We start from the raw sequence: 20,531 nt of genomic DNA on the forward strand, positions 1-20,531 counted from the left end.
TGCATTTTATCATATCTCTGTGACTATTAGAAATGGGATGTTGCATAGATATTGGTAAAAATTTGCCTTATTGTGATGCAGTTAGTTTCTGTTTATGCCCTGTAGTCTGATTGGAAGCTGCAATCATATTTCTTATCTATATCATCCTGTTTTAAAAACTCTGACATCTCAGATGACTTTGTTATAATATGGAGGGCCTCTGAAGAGCAGGGTGGGAGGATTGAGAGAAGCATGGGAGAGGGTCTAGCAACAATTGAAGTAATGGAGAACAGTTGGATCTAAACTAATCTTTATAAAGTTTGGAGAAGAAATATCTTTGTTTTTGTTTTGATGTCATTTTAAATGAACACCTATTGTTGAGAATGACACTACACAAAGTGTTCATGCTTGCAATAGCCTTATGTGGAAAGTCCTTATGTTAATCCCAATTTACAGATGAAGCAACTGAGGCAATAGCTCAACCCCAGACCTTCTCGCTTGCCAGGGTCATGCTTGGTCTTGAATCCAAGCCATACCCTATTCTCCACTGAAACCCATTGAAAAAGGAGGAACTGTAGGGGGTGTTGTTTGGGGGGGGAAGAATCTCTCTGTGTATATGTTATTGGGCACATTCTGAAGTAGAAGCGTATTTTGTGTATGGGAGGGGCTGTGACTCAGTGGAAGAGCCTCTGCTTTGCATTCAGAAGGCCATGGGTTCCGTCCCCAGTTGAAAGGATCAAGTAGTAGGTGATATGAAAGACCTGAGAACCTGGAAAGCTGCTGCCAGTCTGAGTGGACAATACTGACCTTGATGGACCAAGGGTCTGATTCAGTGCAAGGCAGCTTCATGTGAAAGACACAGGCATAATCAAAGAAGTTATTCCCATTCCAAAGATACATGGAAATGAAGCACTGAGACTATGATATATATTCCATAAATGCAATCCTAAATACAGTTTTCTGGGAGTAAACCCATTGGAATAGTAGGATTCTGAGAAAACCTACTTAGGATTGTTCTCTCATTATCCATCAACATGTAACAAAGCAAACATTTGCACATCTAGGTATTCAAACCATGGCAGTCTGCAAGCTGTTCCATTAGGACAGGTGGCATGCCCTGCCAACTTTGGTGGGGAGTATCAAACATAAAATATAGTCTTGTAGATTTGGGAAATAGCACCAGTAATAAAACACAGCCTTTGAAATATCTTAAATAATAAGAACTCAAGGTTTTAAGTAAATTTTCAAGAGATTCAACATGAGTGTCTATTTACCTGATACTTTTTCTACATGTGTTACACACACTCTGATATACCCTGCCAGCCTCTACCTGAGAAATGTCCCAGTTGTGTGCTATTCACTGCTGGGGCAGGCCCAGTTGCATAGCGTGGAACACATAAATACTTGAGGGGAGAACTTCATTTCCCCATATCCCCTTCACCACACAATTTCCTCTTTCCCTCCTGTTGATAGTCCCCGAACCCTCACCTTTTCCTGCTTCCTTCTCCCCTCCAGCTCACTAATAAAAATTTTTATCTGCCCCCCCCTTCTTCAGCTATGTTTATTATTTATTTACTTCATTTGTAATCCACTTTTCTCCACAATGAGGATATAAACCATCTTACATAATTCTCCTCTCCTCCATTTTATCCTCACAACAACCCTGTGAGGTAGGTTAGGCTGAGAGTGTGTCACTGGCCTAAGGTCACTAAGTTAGCTTCCATGGCAGCATAGTATGATTTGAAACTGGGTCTCTCAGATCCTAAACTCTAACTATAACACTACTTTCATGAGGTGGCTGCTGTTGAACAGTAGTGAACAGCTGGGACTGCATGAGTCATGAAAGTCAAGTAGCAGCAAGTTACTGATGGTTGCTGCTGAGCTGGGCCATGATATATCCTCCCTTAAAAGTCAAAACAACCCTGGAGAGGACTCCCCAAAACTTTTTACTGACAGAAACCAGGGCTTGAAGGCTGGCAATATTCTTGTTGTGGCCTCACAATAGCCAGTAATTTAACATTCATTTCTTAAAGCTACAAGTGCTGTTTCCATTATTTTTTTTTCAGGGGAGGGCTTAATCCTCCACTGTATTTTCTAAAAAATTTCAGATTTTTCCACAAACCTGGGACATTCTTCAGTGTGATCCCATTCTTCTTGTTTGTTCATTGCTCCAGTCTCTGAATTTAAGCATCTACTTATCTGGCCATGTTGAGAATTAGATATACACACCTAAGTGGCACCAAGTCACAGCAGTCAAGACAAGTGAGATGGTTCCCAATTACCTTCTTCTGATATTTTCTTCCTGGTCTCCCATCCAACCCTGCTTAATTTCCAAGATCTGATGAGATCAGGCTATACCATACCATCTTCCAGGGCTTTTTGTTGTAGCAGGAACTCCTTTGCAAATTAGACCACACACCCCTGATGTAGCCAATCTTCCAGGAGTTTATAGTAGGCCCTGTATTAAAAGCCCTATAGGATTGGCTGCACCAGGTGTGTGGGGCCTAATATGCAAAGGAGTTCCTACTACAAAAAAAAGCCCTGCCATCTTCCATCCATAGAATTAGATATATTGATACTAAAAAGATTAGGTATGAAGCAGTCCTTTCCTAAGTGTAAAACAAGCATAAGAAAACACTTGTTACTCAGCTAGATTCCTACTTACATTTTAAAAGATTGGATTCTGTGGATATGTTGTGCTACTATAGGCAGAAGGAGACTTTTCCTGAAGCATGAAGTCCTTCCATTGGCAGATGAGCTTCTATTGTCAGAAGGCAATTTCCAACAGAGGAAACTGCTTCCACCAGTGTAACGAATCTGTGGGATCCAATCCATAATACATTAACCTACCCTCCCCCCCCCCCTCCACACACACACAAAAACTGTTTATGTTTTGTAGAGATGGAGGAAATAAGGGTAGAGGGCTGTTTTTGCTCAATGCTGCTTGCCTACATGTACTGTTCAGCTCATTTCTAAACATCTGGACCCAATGAAAAAATCACAAGCTGGAAAGCATTCAGCTGGTTCTCAGAAGCGAACTTATCTAGCAGAGCGCTTTGCACAACTTTATTGTGTTAATGGGAGGCCGTAGGAGCCCAAACAGCCATTTTAAATCATTCAACTTTTGCAGTCATTCCCCCCAGCCCACACCACACAGCAGTAGGAGAGAATTACATTTAAGTCTCGAGTGTCATTCCTGGGGTGTTTTTCCCAATTATTCTAGAAAGTTTGATCAAACAATGGCAGCTGTACCACTCAGATTCTTATTAGTTTCATTCTTTACAAGTATCCTGGGAGAAGCACAGCATGTAATGCAAGATGCCACACTGGTGCATTATATCGACCGCCGAATTCTCTCAATAGAGGTATGTGCTATCTTGTATGATTGCAGTGGTGTTTTATCTGAAAATTGACTAGATTTTCTTTGTTTAAAAAGTATTTGTGTTTTCCATCAGTAACAGAACAAGAGATTGCTTTCCTTCAAAATAAATGAAGTTTTCTAACTGTAGTTGTTATGAACATTTTTGTTAAAAACATAGAGGAAAAAACAATGTTTTCAGATGCATTTGTGAAATGTTTATGAAGGGAGTACAGGACAACAATTTTTCATATTGATTTTATCAGGACACAAACTTGTAGAAATTTACAATGGGTACAATCCTGCTAAAGTGAAGCACTTACAAATTCTGTTGATTTTGATGGGAAAGGGGGATATGCTTAATCTGCGCTTAACATTGGCTGAATTGTAGCCAATATTTTAACAATAGTAATTGGGTTCTTTTCTTATAAAACTTGGAGGCACTTTAATAATTGTCATAAACTGAGTTTTTGAATGCCTCAAGTATTCTAAGATCTGGAAAGTTTTAAATATGCCCACTTTTAAAAACAGGAAAAAGGTACTTCAAAAATGTTGATATTCTATTAATCATGAGCCAGGAAGCACAACTGAGAGCCCCTGTCATTTCCCTGAGCTCAAAAAAAGCTGCACCCCCAAGAGATTTTCAGGAAATAAGATACAGCAGGGGTGGGAGGGTGACGGGGGTGGGTTGCAGGAAGGTGTAATGAACAGAAATTTCTCCACGTAGTCTCTTGAGTGAACTCTTGTTCCAGATTTTTTATCTTAATGCTGTGAACCACATGTTTTGTCAATGTAACATGCATAAAATATTTTAATTTTAATAAGAATTTCTTCAACAAATTGTGTCTTTGAATGTAAAAATAGACATGTAAAAGAGCAGTTTGTTGTAATCACATGGTCTATTGATTAAATTTAATCTAGTTGGCTTAAATGGGAATTCTGTTGGATGAGGCCATCTATTCTCTGTCCCATTCTGAGTACAGAACAGAAGTTACCATCTGAGGGTTTTGAAAAAAATCGGGACTATACTGTCATATCTTAGAGAAAGACCATTTATTTTATAATAGGTGCTATCCAGACAAGGAAAAATACTGGGTTGTACCCACTAGGTTGTTTCATTAGCACTGGAGGTGAGAGTAATTTCTGCCAACTCCCTCCTCTCACTGTAGATCTCTACTTAGCCCCCCATGCTATTTGTGAGGGTTCACTGACCCCCCCACCTCCAGGAATAGAACTTCAGAGAGCTCAGTAGCCTGCAGTAGGAGGGGCAAAGCAAGGAAGTCCCACTCCACCAGCTTCACTCCACGTGTGGTGCTCTGGATCCCACCCAGAGTCCCCACTTTTTTTCTAGCAGGACTTCACAACAACTTGACATGCACGACAGCCAAACCTTCACCTGGTAAGTTGCAGTATAACAGGCAGCTATTAATAGCAGAAAAACTGTACTACGACAATGGTAAACTGCCCTGCACTATCTTGCTCAAAGCGCCTACAATCTACACTGCATGGACAAGACAGAGTGTGTATCTCCTCATGTGTGTTGTCTAATATCAAAGAATTCTAAAACAACCAAATCAGTCCAAAAATAACTATATTGATTCAGATGTAAAAGCATAAATGTCTGCTCTCCTGTTTTCAGGAGAGAAAGGTAGAAAAATACCCCTCTCCCCCTCACATGTCCATTGTTCCCTAAAATGTAGAAAGGAAGGGTGGGATGTCTATATGCAAAGCTGCACCTCTCACTAACAGGGCTTAGCAGACTCTTTTCTTTGGCTCCATCCTTTGCAGCTGTGAAGCATCTGGACTAGATGGGGCCTCAGTGTTGTCTCCTGCCAGTAGAGCTACTATTTTTGCCACTTCTTGGAAAGAAATTATTAGCTTATAGTGAAATTCTTCTGTCAGCTGTTGCCCAACTGTTTTATCAAGTCCATAGCAGAGAAACTGCTGGTAAACATACAAATTTTTATGCCCTATTCTATTCACCACAGTGTCTATAGTACATCTGATATTTGAAGCATATACCTGAAAGTATGAAGTCCAAATGTGATTTGCTCAGATACACCAAAGAGTCAAAACTGCATTCTTAGTTGCTAACCTTGGTGACTTGGGAAACAGACCTCCCTTTTCAGTGAATTCAGTGTTTAGGGCTCTGGGAAGATGGCAAAAGCAGTAACTTTATTGGCGAGGAACAGGGGAGATTTGAATTTGATGAGGGAAAATAAAAAAGGGGGAGACAGAATTTTCTGTATCAATTTATTTTGAAACTTAAATGCAGTTATTACCAGTGACACTATGGTACTCCATGAATAAAAAGAATGCTGAAATTTATAGAATGTAATCATGAACAAAAAGTGAAGACCATTCTGCCACTGAGGTTTTGATCAAGCACATGCATTCCCTGCATAAGGATACAGCATATTGGTTGCTTTCTTATCTGGTTCATTCTGCCTTACACCAAAACCAATTCTATAAACATCCAATCTCTGATAGTACCATTTTCTCTTTTGTAATGTTCATGTTCTGTGGAACTTCATTACACTTATGAAGCTGCCTTCTACTGAATCAGACCCTCAGTCCATCAAAGTCAGTATTGTCTTCTCAGACTGGCAGCGGCTCTCCGGGGTCTCAAGCTGAGGTTTTTCACACCTATTTGCCTGGACCCTTTTTTGGAGATGCCGGGGATTGAACCTGGGACCTTCTGCTTCCCAAGCAAATGCTCTTACCACTGAGCCACCGTCCTTCCCCAAGTGCAGTCAGGTATTTATCATTAGCTTGGGACATTCAGATGAACACCATAGATACCTATATTAAGTGGAACCTTCAGGCTGACGGATGTAAGGCATTCCATATTGTTTTAGTTTGTGTCAACAGTCCAATAGTAGATTACTTCTAAAAGAACACTGAATTCCTTCCTGATCAGTGTTTTCTTACCATGATTCCCTGGAGCCTCCTCTCTCTCTTTTCTCTATTACTTTCTAATATATTAGTAGATTGCTATCATTTCCCTTCACAGTCTGTGTGTGCATTTAACATGTCAAAGAGTCCATAGAGTTCCATACAAACCCTCTTTATATGATTATCCAGGCCATGAATTTTATTCTCACAGCAAAGAAGCATACATCTATGCTTTGTTGCAGCACAGGAATAATGTGGGTGATCTAGATACGCCTCAGTTTGTGTGACTCTTCCCCTTTAAAAGGCTGTGTGTGGAGGAAATCATATTAATTAGATTTGCATGTGCACTGGTCTCTGTTCCATGTACGTGACTCATGGATTAGATTATATACCTGTTCATTAATTGACAGATAATTGTTGCTGAAAAAGCATTGGGACTACTTTGGCACCACCTGTACTAACATGCGTTCCAAGCTCATAGTTCCAGCAGCAATCTCTGGTTAAGGCAATTGGTGAGGACACACAATGCACAACTGTGAACCAGTGAGCATCACATATTATGGAGCAGCATATTCTTACATGTTCAATGCATGAAGCTCAGCAATGAGACCCAGTTTGGTGTAGTGGTTAAGTACATGGACTCTAATCTGGGAGAACCAGGTTTGATTCCCCACTTCTCCACATGCAGCTGCTGGATGATCTTGGGTCAGCCACTGTTCTCACAGAGCTATTCTCTCAAGAGAGCTCTTTCAGCCCCACCTACTTCACAGGGTGTCTGTTGTGGGGACAGGAAGGGAAGGAGATTGTAAACCACTGAGATTGAGTGAATGGTGGGGTATAAATCCAACCTCCTCCTCTCCCTATCCTTCTCCTCTCCCTCCTCCTCTATTAAAAAAACCTCAGTTCACAGGATACATTTTCCACAGTGCTTACTCATTAAGAATTATTATGTAGTAATCTGAAGGCAGCAGTTTGGGTCCCCTGACAAATTTATGATGATCTGAAAGTAACCAAGGCTGTCAACAGAAAACATTACATCAATGATTTAATATTGGCTACATGCAGATGAATGTCAAATGTGCTGATGTAGTTAACTCATATGAAATGGAATGAAATAGTGATATTCAATATAATGGTATTATCCATCTGTATTCTAACTAAAGAACAGGCTGGAGAAGTGCAACAGAGATATAGCAGACTATGTACAAGAATTTCGGGAGTTTTCTAAAAGGATGATGTCTCGCCTAGAAGGACTCAACATTTTAAAGGCAGAACTGAAAAATGATGTGGACCATTTGCTATCAAGAGTGGAAAGAGCTCAAAGGGATATTGACTACTTTGAATCAGCAAAAGAATCTTCTAACACATGTGTGGAAATAGATGAAGACCTTGTGGAGCAGCAGTTAATGGAAGCAGAAGAGTCAAAAAGGAAAGTCAAGCTCATGCTTAATGCAAGTAAGAGCAATTTATCTTCAAATTTAAAACCTAGTCCTTCAGTCAATGCATCAGTGATACATCTCCCAGTGTGAATCAGAGGTTCTCATGATATTATACATTACATACCACACTATTATGTGAACCTGATTCTTGACAGATACTTGGCAGAAATCAAAAATCCCAAATAAAAATGCTGGATGTTTCATAATTGGATGCTGAAATGCCAAGAAACTGCCACATATTTGAACAGAACAGGATGATGAGAAGAATTATGAATTCACCGATAATAATTTTCTGTCCTGAGCATGTTCTTTTGCAGTCAGAAATGAACTCACCTTTATAAAAGTGTGTTTTGCTTCAGGGCTTTTTTTGTTTTAAAAAAAAGCCCAGCAGGAACTCATTTGCATATTACGCCACACCCCTGATGTCACCATTGTTTAGCGCAGGGTCTTTTTTGTAAAAAAAAGCCCAGCAGGGGCTCATTTGCATATTAGGCCACACCCCCTGACACCAAGTTGGCCAGTACTACATTCCTGTTCATTCCTGTTCAAAAAAGCACCCTGGTTTTGTGTAATCTATGAGACCAATTTCGCACTAGGGCTTGTTTTGAGTGGAGAGCCCTTTTGATCCCAGGGCTTCTCTGTGTTTTCGCACAAGTTGCCCCAGAACTGTGAGTTGGTGCAGCATTCTCCCATGGCAAGCAGAAACCGCTTGTCAGAGGATCTCGCTTGCTGCAGAATAGTGGCACGCCAACTTGTAGCTCCGGAGCAACTTGTGCGAAAATGGAGAGAAGCCCCGGGAGCAAAAGGGCTCTCGACCCAGAACAAGCCTTGTGCAAAATTGGTCTGGCTATATTTTTGCACTACACTTGTTCCAGGTGGAGAGCCCTTTTGCTACCAGGGTTTCTCTCCATTTTTGCACAAGTTGCCCCAGAGCTGCGAGTTGGTGCACTGCTATTCCGCAGCAAGCAGAAACTGCTTGTCAGAGGGTCTCGCTTGCCGCAGAATAGTGGTGTACCACCTCACAGCTCCGGGTTAACTTGTGCAAAAATGGAGAGAAGCCCCAGTAGCAAAAAGGCTCTCCACCCAGAACAAGCATAGTGCGAAATTGGTCAGAGTCTCAGCCAAAGTCATTTTGGAAGATTCCTATGTCTGAGTGACCCTTCTAAAATTTGTTGTGCTTCACTTTCAGTACATAGTCTTACATAGCGCTGTCCTTAAAAAGTGTTCAGAAACCTCAATCAATACAGAATGCTCCAGTCAGGATGTTGACTGGACATATTACTCCAGCCTTGGCCCATCTACACTGGCTTCTGATCTGTTTTTAGGCACAATTCAAGGTGCTGGTTTGACTTTTAAAGTCCTATATAATTTGGGATCAACATGCCTGAAGGATCACCTACTTTCTTATGTACCTGCCTGACTGCTACCCTCATCTTTGGAGGCCCTGAGTCAAGTGCCCCTACCTTCTGAGATCAGGCAGGTGGCAACCTGGAAGAGGGCCTTCTCAGTCATGGCAGCAAAGCACTGGAACACTCTCCCCTTCTGTCTGTCCCCTTTTGTTGCTGTCTTCTGCCAGTGGGGAAAAACATTTTTGATTATTTTGGCATTCCCTCAATGATCCTTCTTTCCTAACCAATTTCTATTATATACATACATACATACATACATACATACACATATATATATATATATATATATATATATATATATATATATATATATATATATATATATATATATATATATATATATATATATATATATATATATATATATATATATGTTCTAATGATGTGAGTTTAGAAGGGGGGCTTGTTATAATGGTTTTAAAATATGATTTTATTGTGTATGTTTTAAATTGTCAGTCACCTTGGTGGTACTGTAAGGGCAGAAATGCGGGATACAGATTTTGTAAATAAACAGAACATGGGCAATTTTTACTGCAAAAGTATTTTATACACCCTATGTTTCAATCCTGACATGGCCCTTATATTTGCCTTAAGATTTTTTAGTCAAGGAATTGAAGAATTTTAACAAACGTAGAAATATTACATCTTGATTTCCCCCCCCCCCATTTAAAAAAATTCTTCCTAATGTGAACTTTATTTTATTTTCATGTAATATTCTATAATAATTCGTTGTTCAATGTTTTGAATTTAGGCTTCCAATGACCTACTGATACTGACATATCTGTTTTAAACAGGTTTAACTGGGTGAAAACATGTTTAATTCCTGGGGGGAAATTAACATTTTCATTAGAGTTAAAAGTCTTTCCCCCTACTCCCAGCTTTCAATGATTTTCCTGGGATTGATATAAAAGGAAACTAGTGTATTTGCCTATTGAATACTTTTCTCTCTCTGAATAAGCTTTGTTTTCATTCAGTGATCTCTGCCTGGGGTCATCCACATAACCAATACAGAGAGCATAATTGCTCCAAATCATTTACATCTGCCCTATAACCAAATTATTCATATCTGCCTTCATTCTGTTAATGGCATTATGTCTGACTGACTGTGTTTAATCTAGGAAAGTGAAAGAAGCCAAAACTAGAAAGAAAAACCAGAGTAGCAGATCAGTAGACCAAAAGCAGTGAACAGTTTTTCTTTTCTTTTTCTTTTTTAGGATGCACATTCACATATTAAGGAAATATTTAAGGAATATTTCTGCCCCTACACTCACAAGCACTTCTTTTTACTTGACAATCAAAACAAGTAAATATTGGTGCAACCCTAGTAGATATGTCCCAAAACAGCTGAAGCTCCAATGAGCTTTCTTCCTATTCTGGAACAATAGCACCCCAAATATAAGGATCCCTTGGAAACATAGACTGATTCCCTACTCGCCTTGTTCCGGTCTCAATGCTCCTTTTCCCACAGCACTTCTGCTGAATTTCACACAATCTGCCCTGGGGCAGCGAGTTGCTCCACCTCTCTTCAAGTTCCCTCCACAGCAGGCAGGATCCTCTGAAAACCAGTTTCTACCTGCCACAGAGGGAACTTGAAAAGAGGCAGGGCAACTCACCGCCCCAGGGCAGCTTGTGCAAAATTCAGCAGAAGCGCTGCAGGAAACGGAGCAACGAGACCGGAACAAGATGAATGGAGAATCGGTCATAGTTCTCCAGGGCTCCTGAATGTATTGGGCTCTGAAGCCCTAGAGAACTACATATCTCAAGTTCTTTGCACCTGCAATGGAGCAAGGAGGGGGAGAGCTGATTGTTCCTGCAACAAGGGAAGTTGAGAAGTGGTAGAGGTAGGGAAGGGAGAAAGGATTTGTGGTTCAGCAAACCTAAATATCAGCCCAGGTCCACATTTCACAAACCAGGGGAGTTTGGAGTACAATTCAAATATCATCTCCTAGTATAATGGTTCTTGTGTGCTCTTCTGGATCACTGATCTTTGCATTCAGAGTTTGCAATGGCTAGAAGTATTGTTTACTCTAATTTCAAATGAAGTATAACACTCTCCATTGAGTCTGATATGGTTAGGGTAACTCACTACAGCAGAGACTTCACGACTATTAGTCATTTCCTGCCTTTAAACATAAGCATTAGCCCCTGGGATCCAACAACACAACCTCCAAAAGTGGATGGGAATATACCTCCTTCAACACAACACCAAAGAGGATAGTAATGACAGAGGTTGCTTAGAAAGCCAGCTCCATAACATTTTCTGCTACAGTTTCCTGGCTTAAGGGTTTATGTACTCCATTTGGCTGGAAATAATATCATATATTAAAAGACATTCTTTAAACTTCAGACAGAATCTCTTCTCAGTCAGTATTGCATTTGGCAAGCCAGTTATTTGCTCAAGTAAATACCACAATAAAGTGTTTGCCAAAAAACATGGCTCTTTGACAAAAAATACTTGTCCTGCATTTGAGCAAGATTGGGCAGGCCAATAATATGTCAGCAGTGCACTAGTTTAGAGTCAGGACACTGTGATAAAGATGCAAATATTATGTAAATGAGCTGGAAAGGAATGTTCACATGAGAGTAACTAAAGCTTTCCCCCTCCCCCACTTACTTTTCTTCCTGACCTGGTTCATTTCCTGTATTGAAGCTCAGATGGAAGAAAAGAGTAATAAATAACCGAGCACAACAAATGTAAGGTGGCAACAAGGGAAGAGTGCATGTGTGTTATAGCTATCTTCCTCTGCACTATCTACATGACATTTTTAAAAAATTGGAGTTCCACATGCCTATTCTATATATGAATTTGGAGGCCACCTGAATAAATGCATGTGACTTTCTCATCCCATCTCCTTTTGACCCTATAAAAATCCTCTGTATAGGTGTCGCTGATGTAATAAAACTGGATTTGTAACCACTGTTCATTGCCCCATTTTTGCAGGTATTTTTCTGAAACAAAAATTAGAGCAAGTATTATACATGATGGTAGCTACAGAGACAACTCTGGGATATGCTTTCTGGTTTCCTCAATTGCTAGAGGGATAGACTATTTAAATATTAAAGCAGAGACTATGTGGAGCATTTACTGAACTCTTTCCACCATTTGATTTCTTTTTCTCAAAGGTTGCAACCACATGCTTGCAGGCATCAAATCCCTAAAGGTAGTAAGGAAGGCTGGAGACACTGAAGGTTCATGGTTGAAAGACCCAGGCAAGAATTACCAGAAGATTTACCTCTTAACTGGGACAAAGAACAAAACTGTTTTAGAGTTTGCAAATATCCGTGTTTTTACTGAAAGCGGTAAGACACAATCTGCTCGGAGAGTCACCCTGCCCTTTCCCTGGCAAGGAACCGGCCATGCAGTATATAATGGTTTTCTCTTTTATCACAGACATGGCTCCTTAAATGAGCTAATAAAATTTGATATTCAAAACCGAAATACAACTGGCCAGATGTTCCTGTCAGGTGTGGGTGAGACACCTGTCTATGGACTTCATCCTTTTACTAAAATAGACCTGGCTGTGGATGAATTGGGATTATGGGCAATCTACACAGAATCAGATACTAATGGGAAACTAGTCATTACTAAAATTAACCCTAAAAACATGACTGATGAGCACACCTGGGACACACCCTGTAAAAGCCAGAATGCTGAAGCAGCTTTCATGATGTGTGGTGCTCTGTATGTTTCATACAACTCACCAGAGGGAGGCACATCACACATAGAGTGCATTTATGACACTTTACAAACTATCAGTCCACATGAAGTCCCCCAACTTCGTTTTCTCAGACGTCAGACAAGTCATTCCATGATGCACTATAACTCCAGGGAAAGGCAGCTCTTTGCCTGGGATAATGGGTCCCAGGTCATTTACAAATTCCTAACAAAGCAAAAAAGTTAAACAAACAAATGCACATAAATATTACAGTGAATTTATAAATGCAAGATTAAAGAATAAAGGCATATAATATACTTGTTCTATTTGCTCATATTTTATACTCAAATTTACAGCTATTGTTTTTTAAAAAATAAAAAATAAGAGTTGCACCCCAGCCCCAAGATCCATGAAAGCTGCTGTGCTCAAGGCAGACTGTCCCCCTCATTCCAAGGAGATGATTTTCAGGAGGGAAAGAAAAAAATGACTCCCTGAGTGCATCACCAAGTATGTAACTCATTCCTATGCTTGTGGATTTCAATCCAAGTTTTCTACTGAACATGCTACTGGGGCTTTGCCTGCAGATGATCTCCCAACAATACACTCTTGAATCTGCCATAGGAGACAGCCATGGACAGCAACTCATTTAACTGTTGAGCTATCCTCCCTGAAATGGGACCTGTGTATAATGTGCTAATTACTCTTGTTGAAATAATGGCTAATTATTGTGCATTTTAAATGGCATACAGAATTCCAGAACAGACTCCCTGTTGTTTGTTCTATATAACGTCATAATTAACTGTGCATTCATTAATGCAGAGAATACATTTCTTCTAAGTTCAATAAAGATCTATACATTGGCATGTGAGAGGCATTGAAAAACATCTGTACTCCAATTCAAAAATGAAATTACTTGATGGGGGGAAAGTGAATGATACATTTCAACTAAATAATAAGATTTTTAATGAAAAGAATGGTTGTTCTTTCTAAAAATAACTTCCACTGAAGAGTCAAAAGTCAGGAAATGATCCTCAAAGGCATAAGGTTGAGATCCTGTCCAGAGTATTAGGTTCCTTAAATTAATATAAAATAAGATTTTAAAAATCCCTTCCACCCTTCCCAATATATGTCCCTCTGTTTCCCCATGCTTGTCTTGGATGTCTGGGCTGGATGTTGCCAACATTCTAGCTAAATCCGTAATTAAATTAAGTCCATACTTACCTGGCAGTGGAGATTCTCCTGTAATCACCAAGGCAGGGCTCCCAGGGTGAATCTAATCCATTGCACTTGGGGTGTGCTGACCCCTGCAATTTCCCGAAATGTCAAAAACTCAACTGCATTATTTGTGGTAGTGAAGGACTGCATTTGTGCTTTCCCCTATTCTAATTTTCAGTAGGTGATATGAAAGACCTCAGCCGGAGACCCTGAAAAGTTGCTGCCAGTCTGAGTAGGCAATACTGGTGTTGATGGACTAGTGGTCTGATTCAGTTTAAGGCAACTTCATGTGTTCAAGTATAGATTGATGCACACTATAAATTTGCAACCACTGATTCTTCCACTCAATTAGATACATTCTTTTTGGTGACACAGAATGCAAATTCAAACTATTCAGCGAAGCAATTGGATGCTTGTTTACCATATTTATTTACAAAATTTATATTCTGGCTTTCTGCCCTCACAAGGGCTGCCAAGGTGGCTAACAATTTTAAACATATAAGAATCTTGTGAACTGCTTGTGTTTTGGAAGTTGTATGTGCGTGCCTTTCAATCACAGTGAGACTAAAGCTGGGCGGGGATGAGCAGGCAGAGCTATGTGACCTTCCCAATGAGTGTGTGAGAGAAAAAGAGAAAGCGCCCAGTACCTCTTTTTTTTTTTTTGCAATCCTTTCTGAAGTTGTTTGCATAGTAAAAGGGATAGTAAAGAGTTAACTAGAACCTAGACTGCTCTTCTCAGTACTTTCATTTCCCTGTGTTAGTCTGAAGAAGTTGGTTGAAATACAGCAGATTGCTACATCCAGCAACTTCTGTAAGTAAATTGCCCCAGTGAGATCACAAAAGTGTGGGCTTCCAAACTGCTTATTTTGGCTGCTTTGTGAGTGTGTGTGTGTGTTCACTTTCATTTAGTGGAAGTGCAACTGCTGGGGAACCCTTTGAAGGTAAAAAAGAGGGAGAGGAAATGAAGACTGTATTCAGGGGAACTGCACTGCTGTATTTTTATCATTGTTTTATTGAAATGGGAAAGTCTCCCAGCTCCACCCCTAAAGTCCCCAGATATTTCCTGAGTTGGACCTGGCAATCCTATTCAATACAGATAGATATTTTAAATATATTTATTTACAGCAAAAGCCAGCATCCTACACAAAAAGAATATCTATATATATCCATGAGATCTATAAAAACATGATAAAAGTATTATGACATTATTAAAATTGAGAAATATACAGAAATGGCCATTAAGACAAACATATTCTGGCATTTTAAGCTACTAATAATTTTCTCGTCATAAAAAGTGAACCAATCAAATTTAGCTATTTTAAGAATAACTGCAGGATATTTGCTCTCCAAGAGTTCTTTAAGTTGGTATGTTTTTGACTGCTGGTAGGGGGAGTAATCATAGAAGGCAGGAGGGTTTTTCTATACAGATACATGCCACCATTTCCCCCCTGAAGTACCATCAGGAATTGAACTATTAGCAGAAGACCTGATAATTATAGTTCACCAGGATCCCTGATTGCTTGGACAAAGCCTACATATATATACTTGCACTTCTGAAGGTTCTTATTAAAATGGCTGCTATAAATAAATTGGTCAACTGAATATTTCTGGGACAGAATAGACAATGCAGGTGTGTTATCAGTTGCTACTATGACAGAGCTCTTCAAAAGCCCATCACCTGGAAGGCAAAGTGCTGAACTTTAATTTAGAAAACCAGTACAGTTATAGGGATGGCAGCATTCCCCCACACAATCAGTATGGTTGGTTGGTCTGCAGATATGCTTGAGTTAATACTTCTGAGAAATGCTTGTAATGTTAAACTTAATATGACTTTTTAGAAACACAATCAGAAAAAGCAGTACTCTTGGGAATTCACAATAAACAAGAGTGTATTGGATGCTTAGATTAGCATTTACCTAGAAGGTGTTTAATTTGAGAAGACTGGTACTCAATTAACCTGAAGTACAACAGGGCTGGGGAATGCTAGTTTAAACAAGGTGAAATAAAAGTAAGGTTTTTGAAGAGTCAAAGTAATTTATAGAAAGTCTTATGCTTAACTAGCCAGGTTTTCTCTCCCTATGTCTGGAAAATATTTCATCAGTCCACATGTATCACCAAAATGCCTCCCATTTCAGATCCACACGTATTCTGAGCACTTAGGTCCAAACTATGTGTTATGGTTTTTCCTGTGTTATGTCTAAGTTCTCTTTGATTTTGAATCAATCAGATAGTCACATATCAGCTACAAGTTCCCAGTTGAGAACTACCCCCATCCCCTGAGTACCACTTCCCTGACATGGAATAGCCCTGAGGAGTGCTATTAATCCTGTTGATGGCTATATCTGTACCAATAATAGTCTACATCTGTAGTCCCCAGTGGGGCAGATAATGCCACCACAGGGCCATTTCAGGTCAGGTACATTTTAATCTGATGCTTCCTCAAGTCCAGTTCAACTTTCAAGGATCTTGGGGAAGTGTTTATGAGTCTCTCTTTCCTATTCTATCCTCACAAGAACCCTGTGAGGTAGGTTAGACAGAGCACATGATGGGCCCAAGGTAGGGTTGCCAAGTCCAATTTAAGAAATATCTGGGGACTTTGGGGGTGGAGCCAGGAGACTTTGGGGGTGGAGCCAGGAGACATTAGGGGTGGAGCCAAGATCAAGGCTGTGACAAACATAATTGAACTCCAAAGGGAGTTTTGGCCCTCGCATTTAAAGGGACGGCACACTTTTTCAATTCCTCCCTTCCATAGGAAATAATGAAGGATAGGGGCACCTTCTTTTGGGGCTCATAGAATTGGACCCCCTGGTCCAATCTTTTTGAAACTTGGGGGTTATTTTGGGGAGAGGCACTAGATGCTATACTGAAAATTTGGTGCCTCTACCTCAAAAAAACAGCCCCCCCTGAGCCCCAGATACCCGTGGATCAATTCTCTATGATTTTCTATGGGAATAAATCTCCCTAGGGAATAACAGAGTTCCCAGCAGACATTTCCCTCCCCTCCCCCTCCCTTTCTGATGACCCTGAAGGGGGGGCTCCAAACTGGGGGATCCCCTGCCCCCACCTGGGGACTGGCAACCCTAGGGAGGGAAGGGAAGGGAGCGGGCGAAGGGGAGTGGGGCCAATCACTTGCCTGGCTGGGCTTGGATTGGCAACATTCAAGGGCGGGCCGTCGGAGACCTTCGGGATGGAGTCTTGGGGAGGGGGCGTCAGGATCCAGCCAGCCAGCCGTGCTGCGAGCAAGGAAGAGGCTCTGCCTGGTGGTAGGGTCTCCTTGGGAGGAGAGAGAGGGGGGGCTGCTGCGCTTTTCTCGAGCTCTGGCGCCTTCGCTTTCCTTCCACCCCCGACGGCTCTTTCCCTCCCGTCCCCTGCCTTCTTTGCCATTTGGGTTCGTCCTGATCGAGAGGCGAGCTACTAGTACACCAAACTGGCAGGGACTCCTCGGGAGGAGAGAGAGGGACTGCCTCTTTGGCGGCGCGCTGGGCAGGGGCGCTCCCGCTGGGCCGTGTGTGTGTGTGTGCTGCCCTTCTCCGGAGCTCCTGCATGTTGGCCTCCCCCGCCCCCACCGTGAAGGCTCCCTCCCTCCCGTCCCCTTCTTTCCTTGCCTTTTGGGGCCTTCTTGATCAAGAGGCCAGCGGGCTCCTGAGCGCCCCTCCGGCTGGCCTGGGGAGAAGGAAAGGGGGGGTTGCCCTTTGTGGCCGACGGGGCCTTGGAGCACAGCAGGGCGCGGAGGGGGGGGAGGAGCCAGCTAGCAGGTGCCCGGGCTGTGCTGCGCTCGAGGTAGGGTCTCCTCGGGAGGAGCGAGAGGGGCTCCCTCCAGCACCGTTTCCTGAGGAATGGCTTGGGGTAGGGTTGCCGTTTTCCCCTTCTCCCCCCACTTCCATTTTTTGGGGGAGCGGGAGAAGAGGGTGGAAATCCTGGGGTCCCCCGCCAGGGCGGGAGGGTTGGGACCCCTAGCCCAAGGTCATGCAGAGAGCATCACAAGAAACTGGGAATTTCAGCACAGCTATCACAAATAAACACAGTAATATACATACTGTTTCTTCTTCCTGGTACCTAGTCTCCTATGTGCATAAAGGGGTTTTGGTATGTGTGTGAGATTCCCTGTCTGAAATGGTGTATTCTAGGAACAGTTTTATCTGCTCCTCTGTATGAGCTAAACCTGTGAAGTTTGCCAAGTAACACTCATAGGTGAAAGCATAGGTGAAGCTTTATTCATATGTTACTAGTTCAGACCTTTAAATACAGAGGTCTTGCTAGAAGTGAAATAAAAACCTACAAACAGTGTTAAGTAATTTCAGGAAAGCATGCCCCCCCTCCCCAAACTTCAAAGGCATAATTCTTCATGCAGTGATTCACAGTGCACTCATCTCCTTATCTTTGGAGCTGCTGAGGACATTCCCAGCCTTTGCCTCCAGACGGTGTAAAGGAAGTAAGTCAGCTACTAACAGCCTCAGTATGAGAGACAAAACAAACCACAGACAGTGATAGTTATGTTGTATGCAAAACCATCCAGGAAGAAAAATAACATGACAGAAGACATACAATGGTCCTGAAATCCCCCCAATATTACCCTCCCACTGGTTTGGTGGGGTACTGTTTATGAAACTCTCAAACTAATCTTTTAGCATTTAATCAGATGCTCAGGCTCATTCATTGTGACCTGCAGATAAGTGATTCCACTGAATCAAATAATATAAGACACCCCTTTTTAATTTAGAGTCCAAGATTTGCTTGACTTCTTGATGTGGTTGCCTGTCAACAATGATGGGAGGTGGGATGGCTGGTTTGGGATGTCATTTATCTGGACCAGGATTTTTCTTGAGTAAGCTGAAATGAAAAACAGGGTGTCCATGCTTTAGATTTTTAGGCAAGTCCAGTTCAACTGTCACACTGTTAATAAGACACAGTATTTTAAAGGGTTCTAAATACTTCCAGCCAAGTTTTTTACTCAGCTGTTCCCTTCTTAAATTCTTTGTGGAAACATAAACACAATCCCCAGGCTTGGTGTCTGGTGGGGGGGGGGGGTGTGGACTTTCTCTTGCCAGCTTGTTGTTTATAATCCATTTTGGCCTTTTCCAATGTTTCTGTCAGCAAGTCCCATTGTGAAACCTGCTGAGACCACTTCTCCCCCCTCCCTCTAGAGCCTTCTCCAAAACCAGGTAATGGCTTGCCCTCAAATCCTTGCACCACTCAGAAAGGGAAGGTTCCAATCAAAGTGCGCAGACTGTTAAAGTAATAGTCAGGCCTCATTTTGGTCAGGAGCTCGCAGGAGCAGAGCTCCAGAAGCTCTAAATCTTATTGTGTTCTTTCTTTCCCCCCCACCACCCCACCGCAATGCTTGTTTCTGGGATCCATTGTTCAAATCCTCTGAAAATTTACTGAACTCTAAGATTTGACAAAGTTTCTAATATTTCCCCCCACAAAAAATGGGACAATAACCAAAATATATAAAGCAAACAGATGGAAATTTGCATTATGCCACTGTGGCCACATGGGAGAAAGTAATTTTAAAAGTATGATGAGAATAAGGTTTTATTATGACAATTATAATTCAAGAGACATTTTAAGGTAGATGCTGATCTGATATAATTTAGTACACCTTCTGGTGATGTCAGAGGTATGTGGCACATGCAAATGATTATGTAAATGAGTTGTGGTAATGAGCTCTGGCACCTCTTTTTCTACTAAACGACCCCTGATTACCGCACTCAGCATATGGTAGAATGTCCATCCAATCATCTTGTTGGTGATCGATATAACACCTGAGGAACTGCTCTAACACTTGATTAGTCCTTTCGTCTCCAGATGGTGAGCTGAGCTGAGCCCTTGTTCAGTGCCAGTCAATTTCTTAAACTCTCTCCAGACTATAGCCAGGTCCAAGATTATTTTGTCTGGGAAAGAATGTAATCATACCATATGCTGCATAAGCAGTTTAGCTAGTTTTTGAGCAATTAGGGAGTTGTGCACACAGCACAAAATGAGCTTGCTTAGAAAAAAGACCACAATTATTAAGATCATGGTCTTCCCTTTGCTGGGAGGCAAATCTGTAATAAAGTCCATTGAGATCACTGGCCAAGGATAGCAGGGGTTTTCCAGGGGTTGCAAGAGTCCAGGTAGCCCCCCCTCTTTTTTTCCCATTAGGTGAGTTTGACAAGAGGTCACATACTGGGAAATACCTTTATGCATGGTCGGCCACCAAAATTGCCTCTAGGCTAGATGGAGCATCTTTACAAACCCAAAATGTCCTGCAATCTTGCAGTCATCAGTGTTTCAGAAACTTCCCCCTCAGAGGTTCAGGCACATACAACTTTTCACCCCTGTAAAGGCAGCCATCAACTCCAGTGGTGAGGGTTTCTTTGAGATCTAACTCCCCCTCCTTCACCAAGGCTTCTTTGATTTTCTCTGTCCACGGGTTGTGGGGAGGGTGATCCAGTTCTCGTGCTTGGAAGTAAGTCATTACCGCCCCTCCCAACTGGGCATCATGTCAACAGTTTCCTTCTTCTGGCTTTCATGCTGAGGGAGATGTGACAAGGCATCCACCTAAAGTTTGATTTCCCCGGGAGATGCTTTAAAGTGA

The 20,531-nt window shown here is 41.6% G+C and overlaps 1 protein-coding gene and 1 non-coding gene across 2 annotated transcripts; both read left to right on the plus strand.

Moving 5' to 3' along the window:
• The first annotated feature begins 2,955 nt into the window (after positions 1-2,955).
• On the plus strand, positions 2,956-13,241 carry OLFML1 (olfactomedin like 1). The gene is made up of 3 exons (XM_060262721.1): positions 2,956-3,344; positions 7,396-7,687; positions 12,204-13,241. The coding sequence occupies exons 1-3, from the start codon at positions 3,057-3,059 to the stop codon at positions 12,980-12,982; spliced, it is 1,359 nt and encodes a 452-aa protein (XP_060118704.1). The 5' UTR covers positions 2,956-3,056; the 3' UTR covers positions 12,983-13,241.
• A 708-nt stretch (positions 13,242-13,949) lies between these two features.
• Positions 13,950-14,116, plus strand: LOC132590324 (U1 spliceosomal RNA). Its single transcript, XR_009556673.1, has one exon. It is a non-coding gene; the product is annotated as a U1 spliceosomal RNA (small nuclear RNA).
• The last annotated feature ends 6,415 nt before the right edge of the window (positions 14,117-20,531 follow it).

Source organism: Heteronotia binoei, chromosome 21, assembly GCF_032191835.1.
Source record: "Heteronotia binoei isolate CCM8104 ecotype False Entrance Well chromosome 21, APGP_CSIRO_Hbin_v1, whole genome shotgun sequence".
Classification (NCBI taxonomy): domain Eukaryota; kingdom Metazoa; phylum Chordata; class Lepidosauria; order Squamata; family Gekkonidae; genus Heteronotia; species Heteronotia binoei.